This window comes from Mus musculus, chromosome 7, assembly GCF_000001635.26.
Source record: "Mus musculus strain C57BL/6J chromosome 7, GRCm38.p6 C57BL/6J".
NCBI classification, from domain to species: Eukaryota; Metazoa; Chordata; class Mammalia; order Rodentia; family Muridae; genus Mus; species Mus musculus.
Window position 1 is genome coordinate 45,705,084 of NC_000073.6, and position 24,712 is coordinate 45,729,795.

At 55.8% G+C, this 24,712-nt stretch overlaps 5 protein-coding genes across 15 annotated transcripts; 3 read left to right on the forward strand and 2 right to left on the reverse strand.

Moving 5' to 3' along the window:
• The first annotated feature begins 16 nt into the window (after positions 1-16).
• On the forward strand, positions 17-5,120 carry Dbp (D site albumin promoter binding protein). 3 transcript variants are annotated; one of them, NM_016974.3, is made up of 4 exons: positions 164-679; positions 1,523-1,933; positions 3,177-3,388; positions 4,582-5,120. In NM_016974.3, the coding sequence occupies exons 1-4, from the start codon at positions 541-543 to the stop codon at positions 4,795-4,797; spliced, it is 978 nt and encodes a 325-aa protein (NP_058670.2). In that variant the 5' UTR covers positions 164-540; the 3' UTR covers positions 4,798-5,120. The 3 variants fall into 3 exon arrangements, with proteins under 3 accessions (XP_006540659.1, NP_058670.2, XP_006540660.1); XM_006540596.3 differs by lacking the exon at positions 1,523-1,933 and having other exon boundaries at positions 17-679; positions 4,582-5,072; XM_006540597.2 differs by lacking the exon at positions 164-679 and having other exon boundaries at positions 1,523-2,631; positions 4,582-5,072.
• On the reverse strand, positions 4,380-12,919 carry Sphk2 (sphingosine kinase 2). 5 transcript variants are annotated; one of them, NM_203280.3, is made up of 7 exons: positions 12,618-12,919; positions 11,910-11,980; positions 8,177-8,645; positions 7,373-7,522; positions 7,174-7,268; positions 6,975-7,090; positions 4,380-6,728 (listed from the first exon to the last, which is right to left on the reverse strand). In NM_203280.3, the coding sequence occupies exons 3-7, from the start codon at positions 8,580-8,582 to the stop codon at positions 5,642-5,644; spliced, it is 1,854 nt and encodes a 617-aa protein (NP_975009.1). In that variant the 5' UTR covers positions 8,583-8,645; positions 11,910-11,980; positions 12,618-12,919; the 3' UTR covers positions 4,380-5,641. The 5 variants fall into 5 exon arrangements, with proteins under 5 accessions (NP_975009.1, NP_001166032.1, NP_064395.2 ...); NM_001172561.1 differs by lacking the exon at positions 11,910-11,980; NM_020011.5 differs by lacking the exons at positions 11,910-11,980; positions 12,618-12,919 and adding an exon at positions 9,514-10,124.
• Positions 10,384-15,752, forward strand: Rpl18 (ribosomal protein L18). 3 transcript variants are annotated; one of them, XM_030242247.1, is made up of 7 exons: positions 10,384-10,759; positions 12,836-13,056; positions 14,170-14,256; positions 14,446-14,553; positions 14,837-14,935; positions 15,211-15,404; positions 15,631-15,748. In XM_030242247.1, exons 2-7 carry the CDS (start codon positions 13,054-13,056, stop codon positions 15,704-15,706), a joined length of 567 nt encoding a protein of 188 aa, XP_030098107.1. In that variant the 5' UTR covers positions 10,384-10,759; positions 12,836-13,053; the 3' UTR covers positions 15,707-15,748. The 3 variants fall into 3 exon arrangements, with proteins under 3 accessions (XP_030098107.1, NP_033103.2, XP_017177538.1); NM_009077.2 differs by lacking the exon at positions 10,384-10,759 and having other exon boundaries at positions 12,988-13,056; positions 15,631-15,752; XM_017322049.2 differs by lacking the exon at positions 10,384-10,759 and having other exon boundaries at positions 13,021-13,497.
• A 335-nt stretch (positions 15,753-16,087) lies between these two features.
• Fam83e (family with sequence similarity 83, member E) lies at positions 16,088-24,672 on the forward strand. 3 transcript variants are annotated; one of them, XR_003946572.1, is made up of 6 exons: positions 16,088-17,571; positions 18,358-18,525; positions 18,771-18,895; positions 19,305-20,829; positions 21,549-21,993; positions 23,683-24,672. XR_003946572.1 is itself a non-coding variant. In NM_001033170.4 (5 exons), exons 1-5 carry the CDS (start codon positions 17,098-17,100, stop codon positions 23,914-23,916), a joined length of 1,446 nt encoding a protein of 481 aa, NP_001028342.2. In that variant the 5' UTR covers positions 16,137-17,097; the 3' UTR covers positions 23,917-24,409. The 3 variants fall into 3 exon arrangements, 2 of the variants coding, with proteins under 2 accessions (XP_006541287.1, NP_001028342.2); NM_001033170.4 differs by lacking the exon at positions 19,305-20,829 and having other exon boundaries at positions 16,137-17,571; positions 23,683-24,409; XM_006541224.3 differs by lacking the exons at positions 19,305-20,829; positions 23,683-24,672 and having other exon boundaries at positions 18,771-18,827; positions 21,549-21,625.
• On the reverse strand, positions 20,024-20,733 carry Spaca4 (sperm acrosome associated 4). The gene has a single exon (NM_027055.3). It carries the CDS (start codon positions 20,491-20,493, stop codon positions 20,110-20,112), a length of 384 nt encoding a protein of 127 aa, NP_081331.2. The 5' UTR covers positions 20,494-20,733; the 3' UTR covers positions 20,024-20,109.
• Positions 24,673-24,712: the final 40 nt, after the last annotated feature.

Sequence of the window (24,712 nt, forward strand, 5' to 3'; positions counted from 1 at the left end):
GGGAGGGGGCCCGGAGGAGGGGCGCGCGCTCTGGCGTCCGGTGTTTTGGTTTAGATTTTTTTTTTTCCGCGAAAGAAGTTTGCTTTGGCCACGCCTCAAGGCTGCCACCTCCTCCTGCCCCCTCCTCCGCCCCTGGGTGCACACCTCTGGGTGCAGATTGCAAAGCTCCTTTCTTTGCGAGAAGTGCAAAATTGGCTAGAGCCAGAGACTCGCCCACTTGGTACAGAAGGAGCGCGCGCCTGTGTCCCTTGGGGACCCACAGTTGCAAAGAGACAGCTGCTTGATTTGGTCACCCACTCGCCCAGACTATAGGAGCCTCCCGGGACAGTCTTTGAGTTGCACCTTTCTGCAGAACTGACTGGTTGAACCCCCGCAGCGCTCTTAGGATTTGAAGCGTCCTGATCCTGGAGGCTTGCACGCCGCGCTCTCCCGACTCTGGGACACATTCGCCCGAACCACTGGAGTGTGCGGGTGACTGACATATCATCTCATCTCTTCGACTCTCCATGAGCTCATGAACCTGGGAGCAGGTCCACGGCAATGGCGCGGCCTCTGAGCGACAGGACCCCGGGCCCCCTGCTGCTGGGTGGCCCGGCTGGGGCCCCCCCTGGCGGGGGAGCGCTGCTTGGGCTGAGGAGCCTTCTGCAGGGAAACAGCAAGCCCAAAGAACCGGCCAGCTGTGAGTTCTAGTCCCACTGTGTTAGGGACTCAACTGTTGGGGTGGTGGTCCACGGCACCTATCAGCTAGGTGTCCCATCTTTGCTAGTCTTCATTAGGTCACTTAGGTCTTCCAGTCCATCAGCCTCCAGGACCAAATCTGACGCCTGGAGGGCCTAAGGGTCAAGTCCCTGGAGTGTTCCTACTTGAGGACAGAGTTTAGGTGCCAGACCCCTCTTTCTTTCCTTTGGCCTCAGAGTCTGGACCCCTGGAGTCCTAGGGGAAGGGAGGGGGTGTGTCGGATGCTCACACGGTGCAGACACGGGCTTGGGCGGGGCCTCGCAGGGTCACATGGAAACTAGGGATGAGGAATGTGCCTGAGCAGTGGAGCCCCTTCCAGCCCCAACAGACTGTGGGGGAGGGGATGAGGGTGCTGGGGGTGGGAGAATTACTGAGCTGTCACTTTTTCTTTCTCACCTGCCCAACCTTTCACCCACCCTGTCACTAAACCCTTCTTTCTAAACTTCCATCCTCGTTCTCTGGGTCGCTTGTGCTTGTGTTTCTTAATCCCCTCCCGGGCCCCTAACCCTATCCTTCTGTATACTTTTGCCTTTTCCCCCTCTCCGGGTCCCCGTCTCCCTGACCCTCTATTGCTGGGGCCTTGTTCTCTTTTCTCTCTGGGTCTCCCCAAGCCCCGTCTTTATCCCTCTCTTCTTTTTCTGGGTTCTCTCCCTGCCTGTACCCACCTCCCTGGGTCTTTGCCCTACGGCTCCCGTCTCCTCACTTCTCTGTATCTCCGCCATATCTCTAACTTGGGGTCCCTCCTGTGTCCCTCCACCCCATCCGGTCTCTCCCTGGCCTACAGGTCTCCTGAAGGAAAAGGAGCGCAAGGCAACTCTGCCCTCAGCCCCCGTCCCGGGACCCGGCCTGGAAACGGCGGGCCCAGCCGATGCCCCGAGTGGGGCCGTTAGTGGCGGTGGGTCCCCTCGGGGGCGCTCAGGGCCTGTGGCTGGCCCGAGTCTTTTTGCGCCGCTGCTGTGGGAACGCACTTTGCCTTTCGGGGACGTGGAATACGTGGACCTGGACGCCTTCTTGCTGGAGCACGGGCTACCGCCGAGCCCGCCGCCCCCCGGGGGCCTGTCGCCGGCACCCTCTCCAGCGCGCACTCCCGCGCCCTCCCCCGGGCCCGGCTCTTGCAGCTCCTCTTCCCCCCGCTCCTCGCCCGGGCACGCCCCCGCGCGGGCCACTCTGGGAGCCGCCGGCGGCCACCGCGCAGGTGCGGCGAAGGGGCGGGGCTGTCGGGCAGGGCGGGGCCTCGCGACACTTTTGGAAGTCTGCCCAATGAGATGCTGCGATCCTTTAGGGGACTTGGGTCCCCAAATGCGAAAGGATTATTCACTGAGAGGCAGTATTCTTCTCTAAGACAAGTTTCCTCATGTTCTTGGAGCCAAGACTAGAAACTTAGAACACCTTAGTTAACTGGAGAGTACTATCTCCAGAGTCTGGGTCCAGAATTTTGGGAAACGAGATGGGACTGGACTTCAAGGACACCAAAAATGGGAGCGAGCAGGCCAGAGCGGGGTACTACGTTCCCGGATCCTACACACGCACACACCCCATTCCCCAAGTGGATGGTGTTGCATCCTGCCTCCCAGTCTTGCAGAAGAGAATATCGGGATCCCTCTTCTGGCTTCTACAGAGGAGCTTTCCCATGTCCCTGTGTTGGGGACCTAGGATCTCAGAACTGTGGGAATCTGGATGGCAAAGAGCTTGGCAGGCCGGTTCTCCCACGATCCTCCCCCATAGCGCGGGATGGGTGGGTAGAATCATTGTAGATGTTGGAGCTGAGACCAAAAGGAACAAGAAGGGAGGCGACCCCAATCAAGACAAGGAGTCTCGATGTGGGACGCCTGGGTACACCTGTCCCTGATCCGACCTCCAGGCAAAAACCAGTGCTGCACATTCCCTCGCCACGTGAGTCCGCCTTCCTAGCTGCGCGCACGCGCTCTCACGCGCGAGGAGGCGGGGCCGGGAACGTGCGGGTGCTTGGTTGGGGAGGAGGGGAAAGGGGAAGCTGTAGGCCACACGTGATGCGGCCCTGAACTGGTGTCCTCGGCTGACCCGGGCTTATTTGTTCTTAAAGACACAGGACTCAACCTTTTTTAGCCAGGCTCTTGAAACTTCCATCACTCCTAGGAGTGCTGGTCTAACAGGTCTAAGCTCTGAGAAAGGGTTCAGTAAGTAGGACTCGGACACAGCAGTGGGAACAAAACACTGAGTCTGAAGTTTAGAGGTTTTAGAAGATTCACGGGATATTTAAGGCCAGTCATTTCTGCCTTACAATGATAGAATTGCCTTCCGGTGGCAAAGCATCTTTGTCACAGGGTTTATGCCTGACAGGATTTGTGTTAAGACAGCAGAAAAAACCTGTTCTGTGGTGGATAAGCTTGGCGGAGCGGTGCTCTGAGAACGCAGACCTCGAACTACTCACACATTCAAGCGATAACGTATTTCTCTAGGCTTGACATCTAGGGACACACCCAGTCCTGTGGACCCAGACACCGTGGAGGTGCTAATGACCTTTGAACCTGATCCCGCTGATCTCGCCCTGTCAAGCATTCCAGGCCATGAGACTTTTGACCCTCGGAGACACCGCTTCTCAGAGGAGGAACTGAAGCCTCAACCAATCATGAAGAAGGCAAGGAAAGTCCAGGTGCCTGAGGAACAGAAGGTGAGCGCGCCCAGATGTGGGCCTTGGCCTTGCTCAAAGCTGAGGGAAGCTTCTCTCTCTGGGGAGGAGGTCTCAGAGCTTCGTGGCCTGTAGGCATAGCCTAGCTCATGAGGCTTCTGGGGACAAGTTTTGTCCTAAGAGTCAAGTCTCCCTGTGCACAAGGGCTCAGGTTCCAAGAGGCTCTGCTGCCAATTACAGCTCTCATTGGCTGTCCCATCGGCCTGCTGCTCAGCGGCTGGCCTCGCTGGAGCTGCTCTTTGGCTTTCAACCTGAAACATCTGTAGAACTGCCTCTGCCTTGGTGCAGACTTGACCATCCAGGGACCTGGAAGTCATCCTTTACCGGCCATATTCTAATTTGTGGGGATTTCAGCAGCAAACACCTTTTTCTAGCATTCTGGTTTTGCTCTGAGGTCTCTCATGTCTTTGCCATGGCCTTGTATGCATCATAGCCATTCCAACATCTAGTTCCATCTAAGAAACCTATTCCATGCGAGTGGTTTTCTTCTGCTACAGAGCTCAGCTGTTGCTAGGAGATGGATGTGTCCTAACAAGCTGGAGCCTTTAATTAAGAGGGAGCCTAGGGAAGCATCTTTTCCAGCTGGGTGAAGGACCCATGGTATGATCCTCAGGGGAAGCCTCAGCCCCCAACTCTTCCATCAGTCAGATACGGAATGGCTCCCTGACCTCAGTTCAAGGGTAGAGGCTGCGGCTACTTACAGCTCATGTTTACTTTCTGATGAGATGCGGTTGCCTTGGCAACCAGGACACCAAACCCCATCACTAGGGGAGCTATCCAACCTTTCCTTAGCAACCAGGATCTGGAAAGGTGATGTCTAGAGCAGTGTACACTTCAGTGAGATAACCCCCCCAGACCGTGAAGGCCTCGTTGCTAGGTAACAAACATCCATAGCAACCGGCTTTCCATGGGTCCTTGTCAAGTGGGGAGTCTTGCTCTGTCTGCACAGTGGAGAATTTGAAGACCAGCTTTTTTCACATGTGCACCTGGAATCTATTTATTCTCTACCTTTCCGCCAGAGACCTGTTCTTAGCAACCAGAGCAGTAGACAACAGAAGTTTGGGTTTCTGTCCCAGCAAAGACCAATAGCCCTTAGGCCTCACTGCTGTACAGAATCAGATATGCAGAGTTCCTTTTGTTGTATCTCAGTGCCCCTTTCACCCCTCCACCCTCAGGATGAGAAGTACTGGAGCCGGAGGTACAAGAACAATGAAGCAGCCAAGAGGTCGAGAGATGCAAGAAGACTCAAGGAGAACCAGATATCTGTGCGGGCTGCCTTCCTGGAGAAGGAAAACGCCCTGTTGCGGCAGGAGGTGGTGGCTGTGCGGCAGGAGCTGTCCCACTACCGTGCTGTGCTTTCACGCTACCAGGCCCAGCATGGGACACTGTGAGGCCACCTCCACCCTGCCAGGGCAGAGTCCTGTTCCTTGCTCAGACTTACACCTGACTTCCTCCTTGTCCCATGGCCAGTGGTCTGGCCAGCTAGGTGCCCGAAGAACGTCATGATGCAGACAAATACATTTATATTTTTAAGAAAAAGCTAGCCTTCCCCCACCTCCCTTGTGGGGGTGGGGAGGGTCCTGTGTGTGCTCTTAGCATGTTGGGGAACCCATCCATCCAACCGCCTCCATCAACACAATCCTGAATAAATCTTGAGAACCCGGGAGCCAGCTGTTGTGGCGGACAAAGCAGCTACTGGCTCTGACTCAAGGCTGCATCCAAGCTGGGTGCTGCTGCTACCCTTATAGGACCACAATAACTGAAAGGGATGTCGGGTGGAAGGGGTGAAGGCCTAGAGGGAAGCAACAACCTTTATTGCATAGACCTTTTCAATTGCTTTTTAGACTAGGGAGAGGGACACACAAGACACAGAACATCCCATCCCTAACTGGCCAGGGGAGGAACATTAGTGCAAATCTGGGGACCACCTGGGGGAACCTGCCCCTCAAGGGCTGATTGGCCAGTCAAGTAGAGGCACCGGAGTAGGCAAGAAGAAACCCTGGCTGGTCAATAAGCTGAAGAAGCCTTGCTAGCTCATACATTCCAGGCCCCATCATTGGACATCAAGAAAGGCAGGCCCCACCCTCGAGCCTCTAGGTCCTCTGGGAACTGAGGGTCAGGACCACTCTCCACCCTCCTCACAGTTCTGAGTGCGGGCCCCACTTCTACCTGTAAATGATAGATCTTAGCCTATGGGGCGCTGGTTCCACCAACTCGCCATGCTTTTAGGCTCGTTCAGGCTTGTGGCTTTTGACCTGCAGGCCCAGTGAGCAGCGTGGCGAGACCTGGGTGCACCTGCGCCTGTATTGGCCCATACTCCACTAACTCCCCATCTACAGTGAGCAGGCCACGAGGCGTGAGTGGTTCAAGGCGGAAGGCACGTGCTGCAGCATAGCCCAGATGGGGGCAGCCCAGGCTGAAGTGGTTTCCATGCTCCATGGCCAGCAAAATGCGTAGAAGTGCAGCCCGTGAGATGCCGCTCCGCACCCAACACAGGTGCACAACGCCATCATCAAAGCGTGCATGTGGGGCTGCCATCAGGTCTGCGCAGAGGTGGCTCGGCAAGATGCCCAACATGAGTACAAACTCCCCCTCTATTGTCACCCAGTCTTGGGGCAGTGGAGAGCCCAGGGGAGGGAGGAGGTGGTCCACTGGGCCCCAGGTAGAGGCTTCTGGGGCACTGTGGGTGGGAGGCAGGAACCCCGAAGATGCTGGCATTTCTGGGGGCCCTTCAGCGATGGGTGAAAGCTGAGCTGTTTTGAGAGCGTTGGGGGATGAAGGCAGCAGTGGGTCTGGGGACAGAGGTGCATCCCCAGCTCCTCCCCAGTCTCCAGTCAGCTCTGGACCACCACCATTGAGGGACAGGTCAGGCAGGGGCTCAGGGGAGCCAGGGGAGACCAAGGCAGGCTGGGGAAGGGGCAGGGGCAGGTCAGACACAGATCGATGTAGAGGCGAGTGGGTGGCGGCGGGGGCTGGGGCTGGAGCCAAGACTAGTTCTGACTTGGCTCGAGGCAGACTGTGGCCTGGGATGGGCAAGGCTGGTTCTGTGGTAGCGGGGAGGTAGGAGAGGCGTCCACGGTAGGTATGCAACGAGGCCAGGCCTAGCACTGCACCCAGTGTGAATCGAGCGCTGCCCAGGGCCCTGAAGCGCTCACTGTGAATGTCCACATCTGACAAGAATCCCCAGGCCACTGACAGGAAGGAAAAACAGCGGGATCCCGAGGCTAGCGTCACAGAGAGCAGGTCCAGAGGATGGCTGCCACCACGGCAGAGAAGAAGCGAGCAGTTGAGCAACAGGTCAACACCGACAACCTGCTCAAACCTTCAAAATCAGAGAAAGGTGTCACAGTGGGGAAGAGGAACGGGGAGTGAGACAAGAAGGGTAAAGGAGAAAGGCAGGGGCAGCCGTGCCATCAGGGACACATCCCGGAGCCCTGTAAGCACCCGACGGAAGGTGGTCTGCAGACCAGGGTAAGGGGCAGCAGGATGATGAGATGATATCAAGCCCCGTAGTCCCAAAGACTCATCCCTCTCTTTAGCAGGTATCCCTCAGGAGTAGTCAACGTACCCGCCATGATGGTTCACCGCCCCAGCTAGCGCATTGCCCGATCCACAGGGGAGGACACCAATGGGCATCCGCACGGCATCCTCCCAGTCTGGCCGATCAAGGAGCCCATTCAGCACCTGCAGTTGGGAGAGGACGGCCTGGGTCCCGGCCTCCCTCTTCAGTTCCCCCCAGGGCAGGGCCAGGGTGTCTGCAGGTCTACCTCGTAAAGCAGCCCGTCTCCAGACACAGTGACAATGCCTTCCCACTCACTCAGGCTTAACCCCTGCACCAGCTCACGGGCATGGTTCTGTCGTTCTAAGGGGGCAAATCAAAAGGTTAGTCGGGAGGCCTCCTCATCCTATCCCGCCCTCCAGAAAATCCAGGAGCAACCCTCTCCTCCCTACTGCCAGCAGCCCTACCTGTCTGTATGAGGTTGAAGGACAGCCCAGCTTCAGAGATCATTGGCACCACGTGGTCCATACAGCGCTGCCAGGCCAGGCCCCGCCCCCCAAAGGGATTGACCAATATGAGCAGCCTGGGCTTCCGGGGCAGCAATTCAGGGGTGATTTCTGAAGCAGAGAGAAAGGAAGGGCTGAATCTTGGAGAGGCTGGAGATCCCGCCTCCTCCCTAGCAACAGTATCTGTAAATGGGTCCCAAGGCTACTTGATAAGGAAAGGAGAGGTTCCCAAGGCCTGCTGGGAGTTTCTGCCTCCCTGCTGTCACCTGGCCAGTGAGGTCGGGCCAGTTTTTTCTCACTGGTGCTAAGACAAAGCGTTAGTTGTGAAAGCAAGTATATGCCCTTTGAACCAGTATGTGGCAGGTGGGAAAGACATGATCCCTTGTCAACTGTTAACCAACATCGGGTTCCTGTCAGTGAGCCCCTAAGCAGTGAGAATCACACAGGAAAGAGGCAGGCACCCTGGGTGAGGGGGCGCTGCTGGAAAGCCTCCTCTTTATGTAGAGTGGAGCTCCAGGACCTCTGAGCTGCCTGAAGGTCCTAGTGACCTGGGTTGTACCTGGCATTCTCAGCCTCCTGCTGGCCCTCGCCTGGCAGTCTTACTCAGCTGTCAATGGAGGGGCAGACAATGGCGCCAACAGCAGAGGCCCTTACTGGGCTTCTCTCTGCTGGGTCTCATTCTTCTGAGACAGACCCAAAAGATACAAAGCACAGACGTACGGGGACACATGGCAACACCCATATGGCCCTGGCCCAGCATCTCACCCTGGTCCCCTGACAGAGGCACTCCTCGGAGGAGACACGTGAGGGCAGTGGCCCAGCGCTGGGCCTCTGCACGATTCTCCTCATAAGTGGTGGCCCCATCCGCCCGGAAGGTCCGCGTAGCTCTGCGCCGGCCCCCTCGACGGCCACGTGGGTAGGTGTAGATGCAGAAGTAGGCTGCAGTGTCCTCGGGGCTACGGCTCTGCAGGGTGCCACAGCCCGAGACCTCATCCAGAGAGACTAGACCATCTCGGGGCCGGGCTTCTGGCTTTGGGCGTAGTCGCTGTATGTGTAGGGCTTGTGTTGTGAGGGTGAGGGCAAACCGTGGGCCGTTGGCCGGGTAGGAACCAAACTCGCCGTGCAGGATTGGAGTGCTGGCAGCCACTGGCAGTAGTGGTGGTGGGGCCATGACCCTGGTTCAGTCCCAAGCACTCCTAGGCTCTTGGCTTGTGGTCAGCTCCTGGACCAGCCTCTGTGGGGAAGAAGGAAGACTGTGGTCAGAACCCAGGTTCCCCTGGTACGTGGGAGACAGGAGAGACGTGTGAAAAGGAGACGGAGTGTAGGAAAAGAGTACCTTAGAGTCAGAAATGCATAGATTGGGGGGGGGTGAGATGCCTGTGTGCAGGTATGAAATTATTCAGGACTCTGTTGCAACAACTAGTTAATAAATACTCCCTGAAGGTCAGGCATAGTGGTGCATACAGGCAGAACTAGGAAATCAAAAACACAGGTTTGAGGCCAGCCGGGGGATATCTTGTTTCAAAACAACAACAAAACCCATGCCAATCAGAAGAAAGAGAAAGCAAGCAACCTGTCAGACTAGAGGGCAAACAAAGGCTTAAGGGAGAAAGACACTGGATGACAGAGGCAGGAGGAAAATAGGCTGAGAGGGAAGACACTGTCCCCTCCCACACACCGAGTCACTGCCGGGTGGAGAGAGGAGAACCACATAGACACACAAAGAAGAAAGGGACAGCTCTGAAAAGCAGAGACACTGAACAAGCACCAGCTTTGGAGGTACAGGCTGATAAATACTTGAAGCCGGGCAGTGGTGGCTCACGCCTTTAATCCAGGCACTAAGGAGGTAGAAGCAGGCGATTTCTGTGGACTGGAGGGCAGCCTAGTGTACAGAGTTGAGTTCAGGACAGCCAGGACTGTGCAGATAAACCCTATGGGGACCTGGGGAGGGGGAACTTAAAAGTTTCTCTCTCCAGTGAAGAAAACCTGTTGCTTTCCTGCCTGTTACAGAAGGGAAAGAAGATGACACACAGGTCTGAGGGGGAGCCACCTGTGGGAGCCCAAGACAGTGACCACCAGCTTGTCTGACTGGAAGCACTAACCTGGGTGTCTGGCCGAGTTTCCTCCAGGAAGAGGGTGAGCCAGGACTGAGCCCCTTCTTGGTCCGGCTCGTCAGAAGGTTCCAACCTTCTAACTGCTCACCTTTGGGCAGTTCAACCCAGTTGCCTGACTAGTTTGTCACCTTTCTCAGTCTTGCAGCAGCCTGGGACACGCCCCCATGAATATTCTCCCTCAGGATCTACCTCTGCCCGCTGCTCTGGGCCACTCCTTTAATGCCCATGTATCAGCCCCACCCTTAAAACCTGTAGGGACCGGTCTGAGGCCCTCAAATCAGACACTAGCACAGAGCTTATGAATGCTCCATTCTAGGCTGGGTCTCCGTCTCCCAGGACCCCAGATCTTGGCTCCACCCACAGGCTCCCGGCCCACCACCGATTGTCCCCGGTCTCCCCAGCCGGTACAACCACTCCAGGGCCGCAACGCAGGACCAGATCTGAGTCTCTATCCCGGGGCCAGACCTGGTTGCCGTTCCCAGATTTCTCCCAGTACTTCGCACCAGGCCTGAGTGTCCGCCCCTCTGGGGTCACCCCCAAACCCCGCAACCTGCGTGCACGCTGCGTCGTCCGGCAGCCCCTCCGGAGTCTGCACTACCGCCCCCAGCTAGGGGTGGGGGAAGGGTGTGCGTCCGTCCAGCCAATGGCTGCCCCGAATCCGAGCCGCACCAATGAGAGGACAGGGGGGCGGAGGCATCCGCCTTCATAACTACGCGCCGGGGCTAGGCGGCGGTCGACGGAAATCGGGCGGGGCTCCAGCCGAGCTAGGCAGCTCCCATTATAAGTGAGGGCACACTGGCAGCAGATGAAAGGACGTGGTCGAATGCAAAGCTTATCCCGCCATCTTTGTTGAGGTCAAAACAAGCCCTTCCCAACAGAGTCAATAAAAAGGGGTGTGGAGGAGTTCCTCAACCAACTCTCCAACGTTGGTAACAGAGATAGAAACTGAGATGAGTGTGATGGTGTCCTGTAATCTTAAAAACTAGGGAGGCTGAGGCACAAGCATCAGGAAGTGCTAGAGCTGCCTCTGCTCTTAGAGCCAGTCGCGTGACACCTTGTGTCAAACAAACCCCAGAAAATGATCGACACAGGTGGAGACCATTCTGGAATGAACCAGGCTCGGGAGGCTCATGGACTTACAAACTGATTTGGACGACAGCCTTCCTGGAGGAAGAATGAGATTAACATCCCAGGAAACCACCATGTGACAAGACAGCCCCAGAAAGCAGCATAGGTAAGGGAAAGCATTGGAAACCCAGAGCTGGGAAGGAACTGAGGGCCAGGAAAAAAAGAGGTGGACAGAGACAGGCAAGGAAAGGGCGGCAGGAGACACAATCGGGTGTATGGGTGTGTGCGCACAAACACTGGTGTCTAAATGTACCTCTCACACGCTGGTCTAAATGTACCTCTCACACGCTGGACAAAGCGTGCTCACACTAACCTACACTCTGTTAAGGCAGGGACAAAACTTCTTAGGCAAAAAATAAGAGGAGGAGGGAGTCTGCTTATTGCCAAATACCCCTTGCATCGCATCCACAGCAGCATTCGCCCCAGATAACATGCCAAGAGGTGGAGCTCAGGGAGATGCAGAACCCGGGATACAGCCAGAGCGCCGCGAAAACCCTGACCAAAGAGGCTGAAACGGGAACAGGAAAGGGGAAACGCTAACTCACCCAAACTGAGTGACCTCGCCCTGCGGAGCCCTCAGAAGCCCAGCTGAGAGAAAAGGACTGCTCACCCTGCCCCCAGGGGAAGTCTGGGGCCAGCGGCAGAAGGGCCCTGACAGACATTATCACCCCTGGTATGACAACCACAGACTTCAGACCAGTGCTTCTCAACATTCACGATGCTGGGACCCTTTAATATAGTTCCTTATGTTGTGGTGATCCCCAAACATTTCATTGCTATAACTGTAATTTTGCTACTGTTACAAACTGTAAATATGTGGTATACAGGATAGCTGATATACGACCCTGTGAAAGGGCCCAGACCCACAGGTTGAGAACCTATTCTGTAGCTAGAGCCTTACCTGGTTCCATTGCCCCTTGGATTTAGGTGTCCAGTGGGCACCCAGGCCTCTGCTGTCACAGCAGGGCTTGAGCCCCAAACTGGAGGCCATGTATGTATAGGCGGTTTTCGTAAAGAGTCTTGCTAACTCCCTGTGCAGGGCCAGGTTGGGGTTCTGAAGAGGAGGGCACATTGCAGGCTCAGTATCCCAGAGCCTGCTTCTCTCATCCAGCTGGCCTGTCTTGTACTACCCAAGTTCAGGTACTCCATACCAAAAGAGTGAAGACACTTTCAGGGAAGACACCCTAAAAGGGAGTCTTTTTCATCACTCTCTTTTTCCAAACAAGGAAAAAAAAGCAAAACAGAAAATCACTTACCCAAGATCACAACTTTAAATGGCAGAGCCAGGCCAAGTGTTGAAAGACGGTGATCCCAGCTACTTCGGAGGCTGAAGCAGGAAGAGTGAGTCAAAGCCAGCTGGGGCAACTTTGTGAAACCTTGACTTAAGGGGCGGGGGGGGGGGTGAGTGGGGGACAGAGCTGGCACTAGAACTAGCTTACTAAATGGTGAGGTGCCAACTGTTCAGTTTTGTATCTTTGTCTCTCCTTCTGCCCGGGGTTCCCTCACCATTTTTCCTTCTCACCCTCGGGCCTCCACACCTCCAACCACCGTCATGGTCTCTATTTCAGTCTCTCTGGAGCTTGTTATCTACCCGCTTTCCAAACCGGGAGTTCTGCGTGCCTTCTCTGCACATCAATATGTACATCGAAAATGTTGGGCCAGTTCAACCAGTCTGGTTTAGGAAGGGGGAAAAAAAAAAGGGCTGTCCCTAAGGACGAAAACAAAGGAGAGATCCGAGAAGAGGTCATCTTTAAGGGCAGGGGGAAAAGCTCAACACAAAATATTAAATAATAATAATAATAAGGTATTATGGGTTGAATAGCAGCAAGAAAGTCTCGGGTGAGAGATCTAGTAGGATTTCCTGAACTTCAGTTCTGTTTAGTAAGTTGAGCATAAGGAAAAGGCAGCCGAGAATTTAAGGAAGTGTGAGATGAGCTTTTTCTTCAGGGCGGGATAAGCCTCACCTCCGACACACAGCCCACCGGGTCCTCCGCGAGCCACCGAGAAGCGGTCGGCGTGCGGCCAGAGAGTCACCACGCGACTCGTCCAGCAAGCTCCGATCATGTCTCTGATTCTCCGGTCCCTTTACCCCTGGAGAGTGTTAGAGCAGGGACGGGGAAAGGCCAGAGAGGCTCCGGGTCCCAGCCCTTTCCTCAGGCTGACTTCTCTTTGGTTCTGGAAGCCTCGGTTTACTCGGTCCTCCCACATACCATCGAGAAACCCAAATTGTGGTAGAGCTCCGCGTCGCGCTCATGTGACGTCACCCGTGCACCACAGAGACGCCAGTTCCGGATAGAGTGTCCCGCATTGCGTCACGAGTGCGTCTCGCAGGCCGCTCTTTCCCCGCCCACTCCGGCGCGGTTCCGTCTTTCCGGACCTGGCCGAGCAGGAGGCGCCATCATGGTAAGCTCGCTGAGCGGTCTCCCCGAGTGGCCCATCCGCTGCCATCCTCAGCAAGTCCCGCTCGTAGCGCGACGGAGGGGTGCAGGCGGTGCCAAGGGGAACTGCGGGACAGGCTAGGGCCTTCGATCAGAACTTGCCGGAGCCGGTGGCCGGTCCCGGGAGCCTCCCGAGGCTCGTCGTCTTCCTTACAAAGTTTGGCTCCATGAGCCAGGCTGATTGCAGCTCCCAGTGAGTCCAGTCCGGCCTCGAGCCCACGGCCGCTCCCTCGCACCAATCTTTCGAGTGCTGCGTTTCCAAGCGGGACCGCTGCTCCCAGTGTCCCTGTTTCTTAACTTGCCATTGGGAAGTTGAGTGCTACGATGAGCGGAGCCACTACACGTTGCCGGGTTTGGGGACAAGCGTACGTCAGTCCTTCCCGGAACACTGCTCCTAGTGTGTTTGGTGTGTAGTAATCCTGTCCCTGCCTTGTATGTTGGGAAGACGTTTATGAAGAGCCTTGAAGGTGCAATGAAACCGCTGTTAGTATCAGTAACTACTTCAGGATGCTAACAGCTTGGAAAACGAGTGGGGGATAAAATTAACCCGAGCACTTGGTCTTTCTAGGGTTGATTTGAAGGACGTAGTGTAAGGCTTTGTCACAAACACGTCTCCACGTCTAGAATGTACTGTTGGCTTCTTTTTGACTGTTTTTCAGATTGGGAGCTAGTTTTGAGAACATAAATAAAAGCTAACATCTTTACAGGGATCTGAACTCTCATCCATACTGGGCCCAGAACCAGGGCCTTCACATGCTAAGCAAGAGCTGAGCTCTAAGGGACTCTGAGCCAGCAGCCGCTTGTCTTGTGCAGCTCAGTTTTTACACCGAGACAGTGTTTCAATGAGTTTCTGGACTCTGGGAGGAATGGTCCCAAGCCGAGACAAAAACATCACTTGTGTGTGTTAAGTGAACTTGTCAGGGGTGGGACATGTCTTCTTCCTCTAGTTTGAATCCTTTGAGGTTTGAATTGTCGACTAAGTAGCCTAAAAGTTACAGGTACGAACAGGTATAGATATCATCAAAGATATAGGGCAGTGGTTCTGACAATTGGCTCTATGGTGGTTCACCTCCCTCAGGGTGTTGACATTCGCCACAACAAGGACCGAAAGGTTCGGCGCAAGGAGCCCAAGAGCCAGGACATCTACCTGCGGCTGCTTGTCAAGGTAAGCCCGGGGTGCTACGCCATCTTACAGCTCCCAAAGTGAGTGGGGTGGGGAGAGGGGGGAGCCTGGACACAGTGCCCCAACCCCCCACATCACCAGGAGTTGAGCGGGATGGGAGAGCTGTGGAAGGGTCCTGGCTTGGGGGTGGCGCAGGCAGTCCCATGCTCAATCTTTTCCTTTCCCTTGCAGCTGTACAGGTTTCTGGCCAGACGGACCAACTCCACCTTCAATCAGGTTGTGCTGAAGAGGTTGTTCATGAGCCGAACCAACCGGCCACCTCTGTCCCTGTCCCGCATGGTTAGTAGTCAGCCAGAGGGCGCTTCACATGTTTGGGGGCGGTGGGGTAAGGCCAGCAGAGGATGCGGGCCTCTGTGCTTTGGTCTTTTTCTACCTGGGGATTTCTCTGACCTGGGTCACTTCTGGGGTTGGAAAGAAAGATTTCAACAATCAGTCATAGCTGGCAAGCTCTTGGGGCCCTGTCACTGGGGGGAGGTCGGCCTCAGCCAGTGGAGGTCTTGGCTGTTTGGTCTTCCCGGTGACAGCTTGGCACAGAAAGACTTAACATGCTTGCCCCCATCAGATCCGAAAGATGAAGCTTCCTGGCCGCGAGAACAAGACTGCCGTGGTTGTGGGGACGGTCACAGATGATGTGCGGATTCTGGAAGTTCCCAAGCTGAAGGTAAGTGACCAGCATGGGCCAAAGGGACATGTCTCCAGTCAATTAGGGGGCTTTGCTATGTGCCAGTGGCACCCTGCCATGGGAGCTGTAATCAAAGCTGCTCTTCGTTGTGTCCCCTCACCACTGCAGAATGATGCTTTGGAGTCTGTTTGCCCTGAAAGCATTGAGGATGCTTGCCATCCACTGGGGAGACTTTAGTGGCAGTTGTTTATCAGGGTCTGCTACCGGGGGTGGGCCGTGACAGTCCCCACAGCCTCTGGTGTGTGCCTTCTCAGGTGTGTGCACTGCGGGTGAGCAGCCGGGCCCGGAGTCGCATCCTCAAGGCTGGGGGTAAGATCCTCACCTTTGACCAGCTGGCCCTGGAGTCTCCCAAGGGCCGGGGCACTGTGCTCCTGTCTGGTCCTCGGAAGGGCCGAGAGGTGTACCGACATTTTGGCAAGGCCCCAGGAACCCCACACAGCCATACCAAGTGAGTATCAGAGCTTTGGCTTCAGGTAGTTGTTACCCATAGTGGCCACTAGGATGTCAAGTTCACTTGGGTGGGGGGTGGTCACAAATCTGGGCTAGCCAGGGCCTCTGCCACTTCTGAGGGGTGAGTGGTTATTGCGAAGGCTCTCAGAAGGTTTCCAGTATGACAGGAACAGGTCCTAGTGCCAATGAGCTGGACTTCTCTAACCTCCCTCCTTTCCCCACAGACCCTATGTCCGTTCCAAGGGCCGGAAGTTTGAGCGCGCCAGAGGCCGAAGGGCCAGCAGAGGCTACAAAAACTAACCCTGGATCTTAACTGTTAATAAAAAAAACATTGGATGATGATGGTCCTCTGTGTTCATTCATGAAGTTGGAAAGGGGCAGGGTGGGATGAGGGCCACTAGTGGTGACAGCATTTGATTGGAAGTCAGCACAGACCCATTTTTGGGGAAGGGGGTGGGGCCTGCTCTGGGACCTGCCCTGCACCTGGGCAGCCCCTGCCTGTGCCCGAGCCCCGCCTGCTGGGTGTTGTGTTCACCTGTTTCCTCCTAGGATTAGCTTTTCCCAAGACCTTGGTGTTGGGGGATGTGGGGCAAGGCGTGGGAACAGGTGAGGCCCTGCCTGGGCCAGTCTCTGAGCAAGATGCCTAGTAGTCCCTCCCCCTCTGTTTGCACAAGGGGCTGTGTCCTGACAATTGCTCCCCGTTGGGTGGAGAGCTGCTCAGGAGGAAGTCGGAAGCTCCTGAGCTGGCCCTCAGACCGGGCCGAAGCCTGGGGTCTGTAGGTGGGGGGCCTGGCCTTCTGGATCGCGTGGTGCCAGTTGGCTGGAACCTAATTCAGCTTCACAGGTCCATAGTTCCTGTCCAGGAAGTAGAGTACAGCTTGGAGACTAAGGTTGGCAAGAAACCCAGGCTAGGTTCTCAATCGATCGGAGGACAGTACTCATGGCTGCTAACATCTCGGACTGGTTTTGAGGCTCACAGCCAAGGTAGACTTCAGACTTCAATACCTTGAAGATCCTCACTGAAGGAGACTGGCAAGTGTCTGGGGAGGAGTTGGGGGAGGGGGCAGGGGATAGGTTCTTTCTGACCCTATGACAGGCAGAACTGGGAGAGAGATTAGCCTGTGGGAGCTGGGGTGGTGGGCAAGAAAGTTTACTCAGACTCAGAAACTGCCTCTCCTGCTGTCCTACTGAGATTAATCTCCATGCAATGAAAGGGAGGAAAGAGTGGGTCAGATACCATAGATAAGCCAAAGTGGCAGGCAGTCGAGCCATTGGTCACAAGCAGTAGGGTGACCAAGGACAGGCAAGCAGCCATTTAGCAGAAAATGCTTAGGCTGATGGCCAGACCTGTCAGGGCAGCCAGGTCATCCTGACAGGCCTGGAACAGCCAAGAACCACCTAAAGCTGCCGTAGCTCCAAGTCACAGGTGGTCCTGCGGTTTGGCAGAGGCAAAATGGGAGATGGCTGACTGGCAGGTAGTCAGCAGGCACATGTGATCAGATCCATGGTGTAAGGGTATGGAGAGTCTGTAGGGACTGAGTCGGGCACCTTCAGGGAGCTGTGTGGATGTTTACAGACCTACCCTGGGGGCTTTGGGTGGCCGCATAATATCACAGGACCCCAGATGGTCTATCTCCAAAAGCCATCTAGACCCTCCAGGACCTGGCCTCTGGAGGCCTTGTGTGGTTTGAATGGCAGCCTCCCAGCTGGCCGCGCTGGAAGGAGAGGAGTTGGGGGCTGGCGAGCCAGCCCTAACGAAGGCCAGCCCTGCCGTCTTGTACTCTGAGGGCCAGCGGCTGGCACTCGAAGCCCTGCTGAGCAGTGGCGAGGAGACTTTCTGGGCCTGTGTGCAGCAGGAGAGGTTGCCCCCCTTTCTGAGTGCAGATGAGGCTCAGGCCCTGGCTACGGCTGCTGAAGACTGGCTAGTACCTAGCCAGGAGCCTGGTGCAGCAGGCACGGGAACAGCCATCACCGATGGGGACGTGGGCAGCCTGACCTACTGGCCGAGGCAATCTGAGGAGCCGGCACCCCTGCTGCGGCTTGGCTGGCCTGAAGACACTGCCTGGAAGGGCATCACCCGGGCGCAACTCTACACCCAGCCACCAGGCGAGGGCCAACCACCCATTAAAGAGTTGGTACACCAGGAAATCCAGGCTGCTCGAAAGGTGGGTGTCCCCGCCTCCCCTCCCCTTGACCGGTACCTAGGCTTTTCCCCATACCCTCCTGGAATTTGCAAGGCTGTACACGTGCTCCTCTGGTCCTGGAGCCCAGGCTTTATCTTTTGCCCTTCAGACCTGGAGGCCTCTTACTCCCTGAGATTTGGTATCCACACTTCTGGAGCTAAGTGGTGACCATTTGTCAGTCAGCCCCTTTCACACCAAATCAGAGACACCTAGCTTCCTCCAGGAAAGCCCTGGGGGTAGTTACCCTGCCCTGTAGCCGCCCCGCTCCTGCCCCTCCGATGCCCTATTCCTTAGGTAGCAATCTTGGGATTTCCGTGGCTCCAGTGCCAGGTGGTCTGCACGGGTTAATATGTGCAGCTTTCCAAGAGTGGAGGTCATGGTGAAACAGGCTAGATGCAGCTGAAGCTCACTGTTCGCAGTGACCTGGGTGATGAGTCATGCCACCATAACTGTCTGCCTACAAGGCACACCTTAGTGGCCTAGGCTTCCTGGTCACCAGGACCCAGCCCTAACCTGGAGCTGTGGACCTTTGGCGTTCTCAAGGACAATCTGTGGGCAACAATCTGTGGGGTTAAAGATGAGTTTTCAGCAGCTGGAAACGGGTCTCCTAGAAGGGCAGCCTGGTTCCCTGCAGGGAAGAGTCAGGGTGGGTGTCTCCCTGCCACCCTGAGCATCCCATAGAAGCCAGGACTTGAAGCCTGTGTCTCTACAGCATCCTACCCCCAGTGCCACAGTCCCCCATCCTTTGTCTACCCCTTTCTCCCCTAGCTGGTGGCTGTAGTCATGGATGTCTTCACCGACCCTGACCTGCTCAGAGACATGGTGGATGCTGCTACCCGCCGATGGATTCCTGTCTACTTACTGCTTGACCACCAGCATCTGCCTGCCTTCCTGGCACTAGCCCAGCAGTTAGGGGTGAACCTGTGGACCACTGAGGTAGGAGCCAGGCCAGAGCCATCTAAATGTCCCTAATCCACAGAGGGGGACATTTCCACGGGTCTCTAGGTCACTGGGGTTCCCTGAGATCTGAAACACATGCCACTGGAGGGTGGGAGTTGGGGAGGGGGGTGTCCTGGATCCTTGATCCAGAACTAGTTATCCTCAGATCTAAGATTTGGTATCAGTGGCCCTGGGGATGCTGGGACAGTATCGATGGCATCACAGAATATGCCCTTTCCCAGAACCTGGATATCCGGACCGTGCAGGGCCACACCTTCCAGAGCCGCAGGCGACGGCAGGTGAGCGGCCATGTGCGGGAGAAGTTCGTGCTCCTGGACGGTGACAGGGTCATCTCGGGATCCTACAGGTGTGTCCCCTCATGACACCCTGTGCTCAGCCCTCCCTCTCGACATGATGGGGGAGGGGTTGCGATGGGGGAGCATCCTGGGTCTCTGGGCTCCGCACTCATCTCTACAATGGTTCCACACACTCATCCAGGAGAGGAGGTGTGTTCTGCCACAGAGAACACTTAGGGCTGTCTCTGCTGTTGGCCAGGTGAGTGGCCTTGTGAATCCCAACTTGGGAAGCTGAGGCTGGGCTCTGAGTGCCAGATAGCTGGATTCAGATCCTAACCCTGCCAGCTCCTAGCTGTGTGCCTTCAGGCAGCTTACTCCCCTTTCCTGTGCTGCCTGTCAGAATGAGATGATAGGGATCAGGCTATTGTGGGTTCCCATCCACTCTGCGTACTGAGCCTCATCCCTGCCTCCACCCAGCAGATAATCAGTGGTGTGTCCCTTACCCATTCTCAACATCATGACAATCCCAGAATCCTCCAGACACAGCCAAGTACCCAGGGTGAAGAGGTGCTGACCAGGAACCGCTATTCCGGAAGGGTACGGAAGACCACACTCAGCAGATTTGTGGCCACAGCTGCCTGCGTTCATGTGGCCAGTGGTGGGAACGTGCGTTTCTGACAAGTCCCCACGCAGCACTGACACTGTGGGTCCTGTTCACCCTTTGAGACCCCGCCTCCATCCCTGAGACATGCTGCTTTGGAGTGACACTATCATCCTGGCGTTGCCAGAGGACAGAGCGGGGTAGCCAACACATGACCTAAGTGCTTCAAAGCTGGATGTGGTGACACACAACAGAGAGAAGATCACAGAGGAGGCCGTCCTTAGCTGCGCAGAGAATTTGAGGCCATTCTGGCATACAGGGAACCCTGCCTCAAAAATCATTCCTGCTCACAAAAAAAAAAAAAAAAAGTCCTCTGAAACCCCATCTGATATTGATTTTTACCGCATGTCACGAACTCTCAGGTGACACCAACATAAAGCAGCATCCGCGTCAATGTGGAAAGATGTGCGTCCTAGAACCAATGGGGCACAGCTGAGCCATGAGAGCCACAGGCCATGCCCCACATGAAGGCAAGCCAGGGGCTTTGCCAGCCCGCCTCCCACGGTCCTGGAATGGAGGAAGCCAGGGCCACAGGAGGTAGACTGCACCTCTGGCCATTTAATGGGGGAAAGGGATGAAGGCGGAAGCCCGGGGCACAGCCCTAGGCCCTGCAGTTCTTGTGGGTCACAGCCAGTATTGAAGCAGCAGCAACAGGCCCAGGAGCAGCTGCAGACCCAGTGACAGGCTGGTAGCCCCTGTGGAAAGGCCAGTGCCCTTATTGCAAAGGTGGCCAGAACAGCAGGTGGTGGTGAGACTGTATGTGAGGCCCATGTAGCTGATGGGTTCCTCGCGGCCACAGCTGGTGGAGTGCACGCAGCCTTTGTTGATGATGGGCCCCACACCCTGGGCTACTCCGTGGCCTGTGAAGCAATCTTCGTCATCCCCACAGCGCATGTGTGTGCCAGGGCACCGAGCAGAGTCAGTCAGCTCACAGAAGACGCAGTCCTTGATGCCTGTCACACCTGGGCAAAGAACCAACACCAGAAGCAGTGGCCAGCCAAGGACCATGGTGGCCTGGCGGCGTGGATAGCACCCAAGCCAGGCCGGGGGCTTCCTTGACCTCCTGGATGGCCGAGTGTGACCTCCTGGAACACCTCCTGCCCCTCGTCCTGGCCTTGGGGGTCAGCAGTTGGAGTGTTTCGGGTTCCCGATACAACGTGTCCTTTTCAGAAGCTCTTCAGTCCTCGGGTTGGAGATGGGCCAGCACCCCTGCTCACAAGCCTTTGGGCCATGGAACTCAGTGACCTCACAGACACTCAGGGTTCTTGGATAGCTGGGGGTGGGGGAGGGGAGGTAGCCTGGTCCACCACAGGCTGAGGGAACCAAGAACCTTCACCTGGCAAGGTAAGGATGCTTGAAGGATAATCCCATAACGCCGACACATTGGCTCGGCCCGCCCACAGCAACCTCACTTTACCGATGGCCCACTGAGGCCATAGAGTATTGCTTGATGCATTCAAGACCTGTGTATGTTCAAATTTGCCCTGGAGGTGTTAAAGCCCTGGTCACGTGACACGGAGGACAGGTACCACCCTCTGCAGCCGGTGGGCCCCATGTTCTGCGTGGCAGATGTGCTTCTTGGATCCTGGTGTACAGTGCACACGCTTAGGAAGTACAGCCTTTCTGGTGAATCTGTGGAAATGGTCCTGCGGGTATTAGAAGATCACCCTCATGATAAACTGCGACTCTGAGATGTCCCTCAGTGGGGCAGAGCAGAGCCCATGTTTCCAGTCATCTAACTTTAGGTAGTCACGATAACGTTTTCTTGGGTTTTGTTGTTTGTTTTTGTTTTGAGATAGTCTCATGTAGCCTAGGCTTTTCTGGAACAGCGTAGCCGAGGCTGGCCTTGAACTCCTAATCCTCCTGTCTCAGCCTCCTGAGTGCTAGGGTTACAGGCTTCTATTACCATGTTGTCCCCAGGTTGGTTGTGACTAGCAGCAAGGCAGATACTTTTTGTCCTCTTCACCAACGGAGCTGAGCCCTGTGAGATCATGTCCTAAGGTCACAGGGCCTGGGGTAGCTGCCACCCTGTACAGCTCCTGACTGTCACCTTCCATCCCTAGCTTCACATGGAGTGACTCACGCCTGCACCGGAGCCTGGTGACCTTGCTCACAGGAGAAATTGCAGATGCCTTCAACCAGGAGTTCCGTGTCCTGTACGCAGCCTCCAGGCCGCTCTCTGCAGCTCCGGCTCGAAGCCCTTTGTTCAGTCCTCCTGAGGGCCCACAGCTGCCCCGAAGCCCACACCGTGTGGCCCTGCGCTGTCCTGTGGCCCCTGTAGCCCCATTGCTGTCTGATGGGCCTTTGGCTCAACGCCTGGCTGCCTGTCACATCCTCGAGCGGGACAAACAGGAGACCCCCACCACCACGGGGCCAGCTCTCAGTGACATCTTGAGGAGTGTACAGCGCACCAGGACAACCAGTGGTCCCCCGACCCGACCCAGCCGCTCCCTATGGGACCTTAGCCGCCTGTCCCAGCTCTCTGGCTCAAGTGATGGTGAAAATGAGGTGAGACCCCCCTGCTGAGGACTGAGACACAGAAGCCAAGAGATAGGGGGCCCTGCTGGGACACCAGAAGCAGGAAACACTTGTCATTTTGAAAGAGAGTTGTAGAGCTGAGGCTGGCCTTAAACTGATTCTCCTGCCTCCACGTTCCTTGTATTGGGATGACAGGCATGCACCACCATGCCTAAGTTGGTTAAACTTAACCTACCTATTTCACAGATGGGGAAACTGAGGCACCTGAGAGGAGTTGGAACTTAGCTCTGACTGTTTCCCCAAAGGACTTGTTGACATCCTACATCTGACTGTCCTGAGGGTGTTGGGGAAATGGAGGGGGTGGGGGTGAGGGGAACTGAGAATCCCTCTGCATTTTTATGGAGAATGAGGGTATGGCTGAGCCCAGTTTAGCTGCTTGGATAGTCCTGGGCCAGAAATGGCTGTCTGTGAGCCTCAGTTTCTCTCTGTGTGAGTCATGTTGTTGCATGAGAAGATGCAGAGCCGCGTGGGAGAGTCAAGTAGCCTCACCCAGGATGCAGGCCGAGGGAGTTATGTCCCTCAGTGAGCTAACCCAGGCCGAGGGAGTTATGTCCCTCAGTGAGCTAACCCTTTCTGGCTTCAGCCTTCCAATCTGTTCCCTGGTAACTGGAGCAGAGTCATTTCTGTCAGCTTTGTCTATGAAGTTAGACCTAAAGGAAAAGGAGTGGAGTGGCCAGGTCAAGGTCCTTGCCTCGCCTCCATCTGGGGTTCTCCTCCCTTGGCAAATATTTGTTCCCCTGGATGGCCACAGCTGCTTCCTGCTCTTCCCCAGCTCCACGGCAAGAGGAAAGGCATCCCATGTAGGTCTGGGGTTCCAGGCTCCCCACTTATGTCCCCCAGGCTCTGGAGGCTTCCTTTCATCTTCCTCATCTCCTCTACTGGCATCTCTCCCTCCTCCCTCTACCTGTCCTCCCTCCTCCCCTTCCCTCTCTTCCATCTCCTTCCAAGTACCTTCCATCCACCTCTTCCCTTACCTTCTCCCTCCTCCACCTCTAACTCCTCCCTCCTCCACCTCTAACTCCTCCCTCCTCCACCTCTAACTCCTCCCTCCTCCACCTCTAACTCCTCCCTCCTCCACCTCTAACTCCTATGTCTCTCCCTCCAAATCATCTTCCCCTCCCTTATTTCTTCCTTGTCTCTCACCCTTTGTCCCTTTTCCCTTGTCTCTGGGCCCCAAGATATTCTCTCCTCCTCTTGTGTATGTGTGTCCCTGTGTATGTAGGAGTGTTTGCTGGTGTGTGCCTATTGAGGTCAGATGTCACTCCCGGGGGGTCTTCCTGTCACTCTCCACCTTACCGTTTAAGACATGTCTCTCACTGTTCTTGGAGCTGGCTGTTGCTGATAGCCTGGCTGCCAGGCAGCCTCGGAGCCTCGGGATCCATCTGTCCCTGTCTTCCAGCACTAAGGTTACAGATTCTTATTGATGGTCTCAACATTCTTTCCCCCTTATTTTGAGATGGGGTTTTATGTGGTCCAGGCTGGTCTTAAGCTTCTGATCCTCCTGCTGCCGTGCCACCTCCTCAGTGTCCATCATAACTGGTCTATATCATGCTGAGGCTCAACCCCAGGGCCTTTAGCATGTGATGCCAGCACCCCACCAGCTCAGCCCCAGCAACTACTCACCTTCTTTTTTTTTTTTTTTTTTTTTTTTCTTTACAGTCCAAGAAGTTCTGGGTCTCCAAGGACACTCCAGCCAGGGCCCTGATGAGGCAGCGGGGCACTGGAGGTGGGCCCAGAGCTGAGATGGATTCCCGTTCACAGCCCTGGGGTGGCCCCCTACCCTCGATTCCAGCCCGCCGCCTGCGTTACCTATCCCCAGCCCAAAGGAGATTGGGGGACAATGCCACCACATCAGACTGGGCCTCTGGCTCAGGCTCTGGAAGGAGACGCTGACAGGAACCCTGGCCAGATGTGGCTGGCCAGCCATGGGTCTAGTTTAGAGCTCTAACCAGACATTGGCTGTATGTGAGGCCTGTAGTCTAGGATCTTGGCAGCAGAAGGGACTGGTCTTAATTGCTCTAGAATTGGGTGAGCTCACTAAGAGCTTGGTGTTGCCATCTGGGAAATGGGCAGAGAGGTCCAGAGCAGCAGACAGGACTGCTGCAGAGACAGGCTCAGCTGCCTCACCATGTACTATATAAAGAGATAGTGGGGCAACCCCACGACAGAGAAGACATAGATAAAGTTGAGTCCAGGAGAGGAGAATTAATGGGGGTAGAGGTTGGGGCGGGGGGTGATGGGCAAAGCTGAAAAAAAAAAACAAAGGTCTGGAAAGTACCGGGGATACTGAGACACTGGACAATGTCTGGAGTTTTCTGTGGGAGCTAAGGGAAGGCTTCAGAGCATGTCCCTGTATTCTACTCGGATTAAACTCCAACAGCACAGACACGCGTCTCCATGGCCTTCCTGCCCCATCCCCTCCTGCTCCAGAGTCCAGCCTCCAGCATCCCCCCTAGCTCTTCTTCAGACCCAGGGTTCCCCTCAGGTCTAGGGGTGCAGGCCTATGGGACAGTGGAGCTGGCATCCTGACTTCAAGCTCAGTGCTGGGCTCCTGGCCCCTTGTATCTTGTGTTATTGCTATGATACCCTGGCCCCTCCCCTTGTATCTCATGTTGTTGCTATGATACTCACTGAGGAGCCCAGGCTAGATGTAAACTTGCAATCCCACTGCCTCCACCTCCCAAGCATG

Bases quoted from the DNA above. Each gene is read 5' to 3' on its own strand.
- Dbp (NM_016974.3), top strand. From the start codon at position 541: ATGGCGCGGCCTCTGAGCGACAGGACCCCGGGCCCCCTGCTGCTGGGT. The intron at 680-1,522 runs GTGAGTTCTAGT...CCTGGCCTACAG, and splicing joins GCCCAAAGAACCGGCCAGCT to GTCTCCTGAAGGAAAAGGAG. The intron at 1,934-3,176 runs GTGCGGCGAAGG...GTATTTCTCTAG, and splicing joins CGCCGGCGGCCACCGCGCAG to GCTTGACATCTAGGGACACA.
- Sphk2 (NM_001172561.1), bottom strand. From the start codon at position 8,582: ATGGCCCCACCACCACTACTGCCAGTGGCTGCCAGCACTCCAATCCTG. The intron at 7,523-8,176 runs GTGAGATGCTGG...TCTCTGCTTCAG, and splicing joins GCCTCTGTCAGGGGACCAGG to AAATCACCCCTGAATTGCTG. The intron at 7,269-7,372 runs GTAGGGCTGCTG...TTGCCCCCTTAG, and splicing joins CTTCAACCTCATACAGACAG to AACGACAGAACCATGCCCGT.
- Rpl18 (XM_030242247.1), top strand. The intron at 14,936-15,210 runs GTAAGTGACCAG...GTGCCTTCTCAG, and splicing joins TGGAAGTTCCCAAGCTGAAG to GTGTGTGCACTGCGGGTGAG. The intron at 15,405-15,630 runs GTGAGTATCAGA...CTTTCCCCACAG, and splicing joins ACCCCACACAGCCATACCAA to ACCCTATGTCCGTTCCAAGG.
- Fam83e (NM_001033170.4), top strand. From the start codon at position 17,098: ATGGCAGCCTCCCAGCTGGCCGCGCTGGAAGGAGAGGAGTTGGGGGCT. The intron at 18,526-18,770 runs GTAGGAGCCAGG...GCCCTTTCCCAG, and splicing joins TGAACCTGTGGACCACTGAG to AACCTGGATATCCGGACCGT. The intron at 18,896-21,548 runs GTGTGTCCCCTC...TTCCATCCCTAG, and splicing joins GTCATCTCGGGATCCTACAG to CTTCACATGGAGTGACTCAC.
- Spaca4 (NM_027055.3), bottom strand. From the start codon at position 20,493: ATGGTCCTTGGCTGGCCACTGCTTCTGGTGTTGGTTCTTTGCCCAGGT.